At 37.6% G+C, this 12081-nt stretch overlaps 1 protein-coding gene across 8 annotated transcripts in view; it reads left to right on the forward strand.

Moving 5' to 3' along the window:
- Nucleotides 1-9668, forward strand: part of LARP4 (La ribonucleoprotein domain family member 4) — a 69141-nt gene extending 59473 nt beyond the window's left edge. For all 8 annotated transcript variants that reach the window (XM_006091554.3, XM_014458236.2, XM_023756354.1 and 5 more), the window contains 3 exons: nucleotides 1324-1454; nucleotides 1571-1739; nucleotides 5018-9668. In XM_006091554.3, the coding sequence (XP_006091616.2) occupies nucleotides 1324-1454; nucleotides 1571-1739; nucleotides 5018-5356 (639 nt within the window). In that variant the 3' untranslated portion in view covers nucleotides 5357-9668. The remainder of the gene's footprint in view (nucleotides 1-1323; nucleotides 1455-1570; nucleotides 1740-5017) is intronic.
- Nucleotides 9669-12081: the final 2413 nt, after the last annotated feature.

A 12081-nucleotide genomic window follows, 5' to 3' on the forward strand; every position in this document is an offset into this window, starting at 1 on the left:
GTCTGCCCCTTGGTTGTCAGTGCACGTCATAGCGACTAGACATTCGCCTTTTGGTTTATTTGCATTTTATGCTTTTAGTATATAGGATTAATGTATTTCTGAGCTTAATTTATAAATTAAACTTTATCATAGATATAGATATGTATGCATAGGAAAAATTGGGGTTCTGGGAACATATTACCTATTGATAAGGGAGGGACTACTGTTCCACATTTTGTTTATCTGTTCACCAGTTGATGAACATTTGTGTTGTTCTCACTTTTTTGGCTATTATGAATAATGCTACTATGAACATTTTTGCTTAAATTTTTTGCAGACATGCTTTCTCTTGGGTACGTACCCAAGAGTGAATTATGGTAACTCTAACTTTTTGAGGAACTGCCTCACTATTTTCCAAAGTGGCTGCACCATCTTACATTGCCACTCTCTATGTATGAGGGTTCCAATATCTCCGTATCACTAACTTTTGTTATTGCCTCTCTTACTGATTATAGCCATCTAGTGAGTATGTAGTGGTTTCTTGTTGTGGTTTTGATTTGCATTTCCCTAATGACTAATGATGTTGAACATCTTTTCATATATTCTTGTTGGCCATTTATATATCTTATTTGGAGAAATGACTCTATAAGTCTAATTTTAAAATTTTATTGTTTAATTATAATTGACATTCAATATTATATTAGTTTCAAATGTACAACATAGTAGTTAGACATTTATATAACTTGCTAAGTCAGTGGTTCTCAACCTTGGTTGCACATTAGAATCACCTGGGAATCTTTTTAAAATCCTGATTTCTGGGCCTCATCTTCCGGAAATTCTGTTTCTTTGTTATGGATGGGGCCACAACATTAGTAACAAAGAAACAGAATTTCTGGAGGATGAGGCCCAGAAATCAGGATTTTAAAAAGATTCCCAGGTGATTCTAATGTGCAGCCAAGGTTGAAAACCACTGTGCTAAGTGATCCCCCTGATGAGTCTAGTACAGTGATGGTGAACCTTTTGAGCTCGGCGTGTCAGCATTTTGAAAAACCCTAACTTAACTCTGGTGCCGTGTCACATATAGAAATTTTTTGATATTTGCAACCATAGTAAAACAAAGACTTATATTTTTGATATTTATTTTATATATTTAAATGCCATTTAACCAAGAAAATCAACCAAAAAAATGAGTTCGAGGGTCACCTCTGACACGTGTGTCATAGTTTCGCCATCACTGGTCTAGTACCTACCTGACACATAATTATTGACTACATTTCCTATTGACTACATTCCCATGCTGTATTTTACTATAAATGTAATTTTGAAATATGTTTTCACTTTAAGGATAATGAAGAGTTAAGACAAGGGGATAGTTGCCCAGTGCCTGCAGAGGATGAACAGACCGACTGCACCGCTGCCCAGCAACTCAATACAAGTACCGGTCCTTCGTGTACAGCTGAGACTCTTGCATTGAGGTACAGGTTTTGATATGGAAAGATCTTCCACATTAAGATTACTTTTTCTTCTGATCATTTCCTCACCTGTTTCTGTGTACTATACTAAATCTAATGTAAAGTTCTTTTTTTCTTAGCACAACTCATATAGAAAAGGATATAGTAGAGGATTCCACTGTTCAGAAGGATGTTCTCAACTCGACAACTATATCAGTTTCTTCCCCAAATCCTGCAAAGCCATCAGGGACAAATACTGCTTCACCATGTGATAATAACGTAAATGCAGCTGTAACTGTGGCCCTACAGGTAACTTGGTGAATTTAGTTTATGTGAGAAAAATATCATCGGTTTAATAATGAGCATTCTCACCCACACCCCCACCCCCACCCCCACACCCCATAACTCTTTGCTGTAACAGAGTCATTTGGAAATAGCCCAAATTGGGGTTGCCTACATCCTGCCATAAAGCTAAAGGACTTTAAAGTCACTGTGAAGAAATGGGGAATTTTAGTCATGTTGAGGGAGTGAAAAAGTTACTATTCATTCTGTTTCTTTTGATTGCTTTTTTCTGATCATATTATAGTTAAGTGAAACTTCTTTCTTGTCTATGTTATGTTGTATGAATCATTTTTGGGTTAGCATAAAGAGGCTTTGAGCCTCTTGGACTTTGTGTGTGTGTGTGTGTGTATGTGTGTGTAATGCTTAACAAGTCTGTGGAACCCATGAGGGAATGCTAGTTTTTGTTCAATTTCCAGAATCATTTTTATAATTAGGGAAATACAGAAAAGCAGAGGTGGGGGTGGGGGATGGGGGAGAAACCACAAAATTTACCTATAATCCTTTCATTTTATGTGTGTATGTATGTATTATTGTTATTATTTATTTTAGAGAGAAAGGAAGGGAGAGGGAGAGAGATAGAAACATCAACTGGCTGCTTCCTGCGTGCATCGAACCGGCATCCTCTTGGTGCATGGGACGATGCTCAACCAACTGAGCCATACCAGCCAGGCCTTTTATTTATTGATATAGCTAGTAGTATTTTGGTATAGGTATTTCTTTTTTCTAGGTTAAGAACATTTTATCCCTGGCCTGGTAGCTTAGTTGGTTGGAGCATCGTCCCGATAATGCCAAGGTTGTGGGTTCAATCCCCAGTCAGGGCATATACATGAATCAACCAATGAGTGCTTACATAAGTAGAACAATAAGTCAGTTTGTGTCTCTGTTTCTCTCTCAAATCAATCAATAAATTTTTTAAAGGAATATTTTATCTTGTGATTTAATAATATAATCCTATCTAATAAAAGAGAAACATGCAAATTAGCTGTCCCTCTGCTGTGCTCACAAGTCATGCCCACCAGCCAATGAGAAGCGAGTATGCAAATTAACCCAACAAAGATGGCGGGTAATTTGCATACATAGCAGAGTGGGAGAGATGGCAGCTTGGGGGGACGTGGCTCCCTCGGTCACCGGACGGAGAGCAGAGCAAGAGAGCCGGAGGCTTGCGGGGACGTGGCTCCCTTGGTCAGTCGGGGAAAACCCAGAGCCCCAGAGCGTGGGGAGCACCAGGAAGTCTGGGAATAGTAGTTTTGGTGGCAGCCCCAAGACCGGAAGCGGAAGCCCAGAGTGCAGGGAGCACCAGGAATGCTAGGAATCGTAGTTCTGTTGGCAGACTGATCTCCTAGACCAGTGGTTCTCAACCTATGGGTCACGACCCCTTTGGTGGTTGAACGACCCTTTCACAGGGGTCGCCTAAGACCATCCTGCATGTCAGATATTTACATTACGATTCATAACAGTAGCAACATTACAGTTATGAAGTAGCAACAAAAATAGTTTTATGGTTGGGTCACAACATGAGGAACCGTATTTAAAGGGCCAGAAGGTTGAGAACCACTGTCCTAGACGCTAGAGCAGTGGTTCTCAACCTTCCTAATGCTGCAACCCTTTAATACAGTTCCTCATGTTGTGGTGACCCCCAACCATAAAATTATTTTCGTTGCTACTTCATGACTGTACTTTTGCTACTCTTATGAATCATAATGTAAATATATGATATATGCAGGATGTATTTTCATTGTTAGAAATTGAACATAAAGCATAGTGATTAATCACAAAAACAATAGGTAATTATATATGTGTTTTCCGATGGTCTTAGGCGACCCCTGTGAAAGGGTCGTTCGAGACCCACAGGTTGGTGACCCACAGGTTGAGAACCGCTGCGCTAGAGCAAAGTAAGCCTGGAGCAAGTTACTATTGCAGTTGGGGATGGAGGGAAAGCAAAGGTGAGAGACATAAGTAAAATCAGAGTGTGTAGGAAAAATTAAAGGGAAGATATCCTAAAACTTTCAGGAAATCTCTACCAATGGAGCAAAGAAAAAAAAAAGCCTCTATTATTCTGTGAGCAACAAACCAAACTGGGTTGGGGGTCTCAGACAATTCGCTCATATGATTGCAAAGACAGAAACTCCCGGATTGGAGAGGGCTCTCCTGAGGGTTCCCAGATTGGAGAGGGTGCATGTTGGGCTGAGGGATCCCCCCCCCCTCCACCCGAGTGCACCGGTCCCCTAGTAATAATAATAATAACAACAAGCCCAGCTGGTATGACTCGGTTGAGTTCGGTCCATGCACCAGGAGGTTGTAGGTTTGATTCCTGGTCAGGGCACATGCCGGGTTTGCAGGCTCGATCCCCAGGGGGTGTGCAGAAGGCAGCCAGTTGATGTTTCTGTATCCTTTTCCCTTCCTCTCTCTGAGGTCAATAAAAACATTTAAAGTAATAAGAGTAGTAATAATAGAATAGCAGCTAGCAAGTATTGAATACCTACTATCCTATTTTCACAACACCCCTGTTGGCCTACTTTTTCAGATAAAATAATTAAGACTTTTAATTAGTCTTTCACTAATATATGATTGGTGTACAACTGCTCTGCAGAAATTCTTATAGAATCCCGCCTAGTGGTCTTTGTACCAAGGGAAAAGAGGATGAAACCATTTTATTTCATTATATGGATGGACTATTAATTTAATCTGTCCTTGTTAGACATTTAGGTTGTTTCCAGTTTTTTTCCCCATTACTATAAACATGCTAACATATGAGAATTCAGATAAATTCCTCAAGTGAATTTATTGTTTCAGACATAAATTGCAGCAGTTTTTATTATTTTCAACAAATGTACTTTTTCTTTTTTTACCCTCTAGGATATGTTTATTGATTTGGGGTAGGGGGGGTAGGGAAGAGAGTGACATTGACGTGCGAGAGAAACATTGATTGGTGGCCTCCCATACACACCCTGACTGGGGATTGAACCCGTGACCTAGGTATGTGTCTTAACCGGGAATTGAACCCGCAACCTTTTTGGTGTAGGGGACAACACTCCAACAACGGTGCCACCCAGCCAGGGCCACAAAAGTACTTTCTTAAAAAGATTGTACTGGCCCTGGTTGGGTAGCTCAGTTAGTTAGAGCATCGATTACCCTTTCTTAGAAAATAACTTACTGATTTTCTTGTGGTCAGTACTATCCTTTTTGTACTTTATTACTTAGGGAATGTACACCATAAAAATGTTTTGTTTTTCTTCCCTTCCAAGGAACCCCGAAAGCTAAGTTATGCTGAAGTGTGCCAGAAGCCCCCTAAAGAGCCATCTCCAATTCCTGTGCAGCCGCTACGAGAACTTCGCTCCAATGTAGTGTCTCCCACCAAAAATGAAGAGAATGGAGCTCCTGAGAAGTCCATTGAGAAACCACATGAGAAGCCAGAAGCAAGGGCTAGTAAGGATTATTCTGGCTTCCGAGGCAATACCATTCCCAGGGGAGCAGCTGGAAAAATCAGGGAACAGAGACGCCAGTTTGGCCACAGGGCCATACCTCAGGGAGTTACTCGACGTAATGGCAAAGAGCAATATGTGCCACCCAGATCACCAAAGTAAAACAAACAAACCAACAAACAAAAACTATTCAAAAACTTCTCTCTCTTCCCATTAAACTTGAGCCGTGGCTATATTGAACTGTTATGGAGGGGAGAGGGTGACCAGGAAGGAAACAAGAGAAAGTATATCCTTAAATCATTACAGATTTTGGAGTTGTGAGCAGTAGAATCCCAAAATTCATCTCTAAAGTGATTTTAAAATGCTGGAGGATTCCAATCAGTATAAATATATATATATATATATGTATACATATATAAAAATATAATTTTTCTATTTTTGTTTTTGATTTTAATTTGCAGAGATCTGCCTGGAATCAATTTTGAGGGTTCAGATTTAGCTTGGGGAAAAAACATATTACACATCCTTCAGTATAGGAGATGAGGGAGTGAGAGAAAATATTTTTTGAAGAAGCATTTCTGTAAAATTAGAAATTACTTTTTTAAATATATTTAAAGTTTGGCTTAGAGAATGCCATCTCTGCCTTTATGGCCTTGTGTTGCAAAGCAGATCAGTGGCTGGGGTGCCTGTTTGGGTGTGTTGTGTGTACAAGAGTGACTGAAGCCAAATCTGTTGTCATGTTAGTAAATGATTTGAAAACTGAATGTAATAATGTACTTGAGTAGATTATTTTTCCAGTTTGATATGTAGTCTCCTTTTGACCTTACTAATATTTTATTCAACAAGCTTTTGATTGTACTTGGAGATGTGACTACCAATCAGTTTGATACTCACGGAAAGAATGGGGGTTATTCAGATAATTGAAAAATCTGTCTTAGGTCTGAGTAGGGGTAGGTCAAAGGCCTACAGAGGTTTAAACTGGCCTGTGAATCCCCCCTCCCCCTAAAATAGGAAATAATTTTTTTGTGTTACTTCATTTTTGCTACTCTCTGTTCTTTGACTACCAACCCCCAGAAGCAAATTTAACTAACCACCTACATAATTGTATGTTTCTAACCACCTTGACCAGTCTAGTCAAATCATATAACTGTTCTAAATTTCTGAATTGAACAGTGAAGTATTTTACTCTTCTGTTCATGTATTTAGAAGTTTAGATCCCAGAATGGTAGAGCAGACTATAATTTATTTGTATTAGTGTTAAAGATGAACATTGTAATTGACTCTTAAAGTGTTAAATAGTGTAGAAGTAAAAATTTTTAAAGGCTTAATTTGGGGGCAACTTTTTCTGTTTACAGTGTATTTATCATAACCTGCCTTTCTTCCCTTTCTCCAAAAAATTAAAATAAAATAAAAAATACAGTTTGAAATTCACAGAAGCAGAGCCAGCAAGTCAGGAGATTTTTGAGTTAAGGTGAAAAAGGTAGTTGAAGAAAATTATTACATAATATCTCAATGAATCAAGTTGTAGCTCTCATATTAAATAGGCAAGTGTACATGCTGGTGTATGGAAAATGGCTAAAATATTAAAAATCATGTTGGATTAATCTGTTTTAAGTCATACCATTTTCAGAGTTCTATGTAAGGTGGGGTTTTGTTTTTTTAGGGATAGTTTGTAGCAGTAATAACTGTCCCTTATGTTAGTGAATGACTTGTATAAATTGAAACTGTAAATTGTGAACACTGGAAAGCACCATTGTGACATAGAGTAAACATCTTAGTAATATATTAAAATGAATGTAAATGGAGGTTAAAATTACATTACTGTGAAAACTCATCTTCCAACTCTAAGTTAAGCTGTGGAGATTTGTATTAGTAGGTAACTGTTCAGAGCTTTGAAAACACTGCACATTTCTGTACAAGCCAGAGTTATCATTTCTTTGTAACTTATTCAGCTTGGCAATTGCTTTTGATTTGGTTGGTTGATACATTTAACTAAGAAGAATCATTTCTACACACTATTTTTTTAAATCTCTAGAACTGAAATCTACAGTTAAACTACCTGTGCTGAAATTTGGGGAAGTTTAGGTTCTTTTTTTAAAAAGTATTAATAATCATTGACTATATCTATGATAAAGTGCTTATTTTGGTTTACTTAGATAATGCTGCAGTTGGTGGAAATGATAAACATTTAAAGTGTTAACACTCTGTGAATGCATTGGATTTAAGAGAATAAACATTTTATAAAATCACTTGGCGAGGATTATAAACTTAATTATTGCACTTGAAACAAAACATTACTTTTTTACAGTGTGTCACAGAAGTGGGCTTGTATTACTTGTACACTTATGTGACTTATTCCAACTTTTAAAAACTAAGTATTTTAATTGAAACACAAGAGTCTTCTTTTTGAAGAACATGTGTTCTTGCTTTTCCCCAAAATGTTACTAAGAGTAGAAATTTAATTTAAAGACATGACCTTTTAAATTCTCTTGTAAAATATATTGTTTTAATTTAACTTGCCTCATTACAACTAATCCCCATTTTGATGGGATGTATAGGGAAGAATAAATGTGTGTGCGTGTATATATAATATATATATTCACAGTATGTATTTAGCATTTATTTTATTACAGCAGATTTAAGGTTTGTATCTAATGATGCCTATGAATTGTGTGAAACTTGGCCCCCCCTACCCCCCCAGCATTACTCTGTAACTGATGAGGGTTGAGCATTCATTATAGTTCAGCTATTTATTTGGTTCTTTTTTAGTTGTAATCCTCACTTGAGGATATGTTTTTCATTGATTTTAGAGAGAGGAAGGGAGAGAGAAACATTGATGTGAGAAAAACATTGATCAGTTGCCTCTTGTATATGTCCTGACTGAGTATCGAACCCGCCACCTTTCAGTTTATGGGAAGATACTCCAACCAACAGAGACACACTGGCCAGGGCTGTTTGGTTTTTTAGAAAGGAATTTAAATACTGATTTTTTTTTTCTTCATCCTTATGGCTTAACACTTCCTTGGGCTGTTGGAAGCTAAAAGTAGATACAAAATGATATTGAGTGTATGGTACAGTGATCTTCTGCCACAGTTCTTACTGCACGAAGAGAAAAAGAGTCACACAAGTTTACCACCTTGCACTTCATAGAGAGGGTATATAGAGATATTGCAAAAACCTATCTCTATTTTCTATCCTGATAATTAAGGTTTTCATGATACCCAGGGCCTGTCTCTAACCTGAGTAACTTCATTTTTGCAAGTATAGACATTGGCATTCAAGAGATTGATCCGTCTAATTTTTTTTCAACTGGATTTTGGAAGAAGATAAAATCTTTCAGTGCTATAGTTTATTGTTGTCATCCTATGTGCTCAGTTTGCATATGATCAAATGACATGCAGGTTTTAAATTTATTTTTGGTTCCTAAAATTAAGGTAGCTTGAATATTGTTTCACATTCCTTTCTCTTTTAAAATAATATTTGCTTTGCAAAAGGCTTAATGATGGAGTATTAGCATCTGCTGGAACAGAAAATAGTATTTAAAAGTTATTAAATAATTCTCTAGCTTTCTTAGTTATGGCCTTAATACTGAATTTTTTGGGGGTAAATGTCCACTGGTTTTACTTTGATCCAGTTGAACACATCGGGGTTAAGTCTCTGATATTTGTGTTGGCCATATTTGTTAACCATATTTTAAAAGAATCCACTTTGTATTTTACAGAAAAGATAAAATGTAAGAGTGGACAGTATATTCCTTTTGAAGGATTTAAAAAAAATTCTTAACTATGTGATGGTGGTTTTTCCCCCCCTAATTTTATGTATTTCCTTACAATTTGGTGGTTATAGAATTTTAACTTTAGGCTTTTAAGTATATGCTAATTTAGCTTGTCTAAGCTTCCAGGAAGTTACATAGACATTTCAGTTTTCATTAGCTAAATGAAGATATTTTAAGAAGTTGAAAGAAAATTTGTTTTCAGGTTGAGAGTAAATTCCCTTTCAAAATTCATCTGATTATTAAATAATTTAAAGTTTTGGTTTTTTTAAAATTGAGAACATCTTATGAGTTGCTGAGTAGATTGGTTCTTAGAAGTGCAACTCAGATACCAACAAAAGAAAATGGTTTTACTTTCAATTTTCTAGCACAAAACACTGATTAGCATATAGTATAAAGAAACAGCCACATTGCTTTTTTTTTTTTCCTGATTCAGGTGTCCCTTGAGTGACATCTCCTAATGTTCGGTTTGTGTTGGGGGGGTCAGAACCAGTTATCTGCCTTCTATTTTGTCCATTGCTTAAGTTTGTTCTGTTGTCAAAACTGTCCCTCCCACCCCCTAAAAAAATGATGTGACACATGCTAATGCATATATGTTAAAATGAGTACATCTGTATTTGTATTTTTGTTTTCAACATTGCCAAGGTGCTATGGGAAATTAAAGTAACAAAAATTAGGACAAATAAAATTGTTTAAAAGCAAGACTGGTTTTCTTTTCTCCAGGTGGTTTATTTCTAATGACTACTTGTATTTACTTTTCAGTAATCTTATATGTTGCCCATTCTCTAGTTCCCTTACAATCCTGGTCTCAGCAGGTTTTGATTTGTTTTGGGGAAGGGGCAGAGGCAAGATATGTGATACTGCATCTGTAAAGTGAGGGCAGAGAGCTATAAGATACAGCTTTATGATCCTGGGGTTTTCTTAAGTTATTTTTGTGTGAGAAACAGTTACTGAAGGGTAAAAAATTACAGGGCAGTGTGCAGTTTAAGGATATGCTTTCATTGGGCTGATAGTATGGTCTGACTCGAGTATGTAAATTCTGGGCTTTTAAAACTTACTTTCAAGAGAAAACCAGTAGGTTCCCTTTACCTTTTCAACTATACCTTTGTTTTGATTGTATCAAATCCTAAAGCTAAAGTTTTTTTTGTTTCATTTTTTAAAGCTGAAGGTTTGATAGATTTTTAAAGGGAAAGTTTACTGGGAAATTTAAATAGGTCTTTAAGCTTTTTAATACCATGATAATGCAAAAATGGAAAAGCTGAGTGAATCTCTAGCTTTTTAACAGATGGTATCTGTAAATTAATGTGACAGCTCAACTTTTATTGAATAGAGTTCATCAGTCCACCCTTACCTGCACTTTCACTTTCCATGGTTTAGTTACCCAAGGCAGCCACAGTCAAAATATTAAGTGTCAAATTCTATAAACAATTCATAATTTTAAATTGCATGCCATTCTGAGTAGCATATCTGAGATGTGGATCATCCTTTTGTCCAGCATATCCAGACTATACACCACACAGCCATTGCTCTTGGTTATCAGACCGCTGCTCTAATGCAGTGCTTTTTTTTTTTTTTTTTTTAACGCCAAGTAGCCCTTAATGGCCCCACAGGACGAAAGTAGTCATGCTGGCAATTTGGATATGCCAAAGACAAGCCATAAAGTGCTTCCTTTAAGTGAAATGGTGAGTACAGTGCAATAAGATATTTTTACTATCTATGAAGTTATGTATGAGGTAACTAATGTGTACATTCACTTTAATTAGCTCAGTAGCATTGCCCCTTTAGCTAAAACCTTTAGTTTACTAATGAACAGTTTATCTTAATGGAGATAGTTAATATCAGTGAGCAAAATGGTCCCATTAATAACAGGTTTACAGGATTACATACAGCTTTAGAGCCTTATGTCAATGTGTTGGTAAATACATTTGGCCAAGAGAGGGGTATGAATAAGTTTATCATATTAGGAACAGTATTTTTAATGGACTAATAACCAAATCGATAGCCTTAATTATGTTTCTCATTAGGGAGGAAAATCCTCCCCAGACGCTCCCCTTCCCTACTCCCTGAGTGGATCGCACACCTGCCAAGGAGGGAGGGACAGTGAGCAGTTGGCATATTCACCTTCAGTCGGGTTGGTGTGGTCTGCTGATAAGGAAAAGGGGCGGAAGGGCTGTTAGGAGAATAAACAGACACCTGCCAAGGCCCTGTGGTGATCTCTTTCTGTGTAACAAACACCTCAAACTTAGAGGCATAAAAGGATGACCATTTTATGTTCAATGGTTCTGGACAGAGCACGACAGGCATCGGTTGTCTTTGTTCCACATTGTTTCGGACCTCAGCTAGGGAAGCCCGAAATGTCCAGCGGCTGAAATCATCTAGTGGCCTCTTCACCCTAGGCTACGATGACTACAATGCTAGGCTTAGCCAGCGACACTGGGCAGAGCACCTCACGTGGCTGCCAAGTGTGGCAGGCAGCTGCCTGCAAGAAGGTTGCTAGGTTCTCAGTGTTCCGGGAAGGAGGGTCCTGAGAGGGTTCTCGGGAGTGGGGGCCTTTCAAGAGAACCAGGGGAAGCTGCAAGGCCTTCTAGAACCTAACTTCAGAAGTCACATAGTATCACTTGGGCTATGTCCTATTGGTCAAAACAATCAGAAACCCATTCAGATTCTGGGGAGGGGGCATGGACCTCACTTTCTATTTTTATTTATTTAAAAAATATTTTTATTGATTTCCGAGAGGAAGGGAGAGGGAGAGATATATAGAAACATCAATGATGAGAGAGAATCATTGATCAACTGCCTCCTTCAGGCCCCCTATTGGGGATTGAGCCACAACCCACAGCAGGAAACCATGACCTCCTGGTTCATAGGTTGACTCTTAATCACTGAGTCACACCAACCGGGCTGAAATTCTTTGCTCAACTTAAGAATTTTTTTTTTTCTTCCAGCCCATGAATGATATACTGACTAGAAACTCATAGTTGGCAAATGTTGGGGCCTGTTCTTTTAAATAACTTCGGATCAGCATGGAAGGGAAGTGAAAACACGGAATCTCCCAAATTGTGAGGGGGAGCTTTGGCATTTAAAAAAGTTAATAGTACTAAAGAAAGAATATAAA

Source organism: Myotis lucifugus, unplaced genomic scaffold (assembly GCF_000147115.1).
Source record: "Myotis lucifugus unplaced genomic scaffold, Myoluc2.0 scaffold_91, whole genome shotgun sequence".
Taxonomy (NCBI): Eukaryota; Metazoa; Chordata; class Mammalia; order Chiroptera; family Vespertilionidae; genus Myotis; species Myotis lucifugus.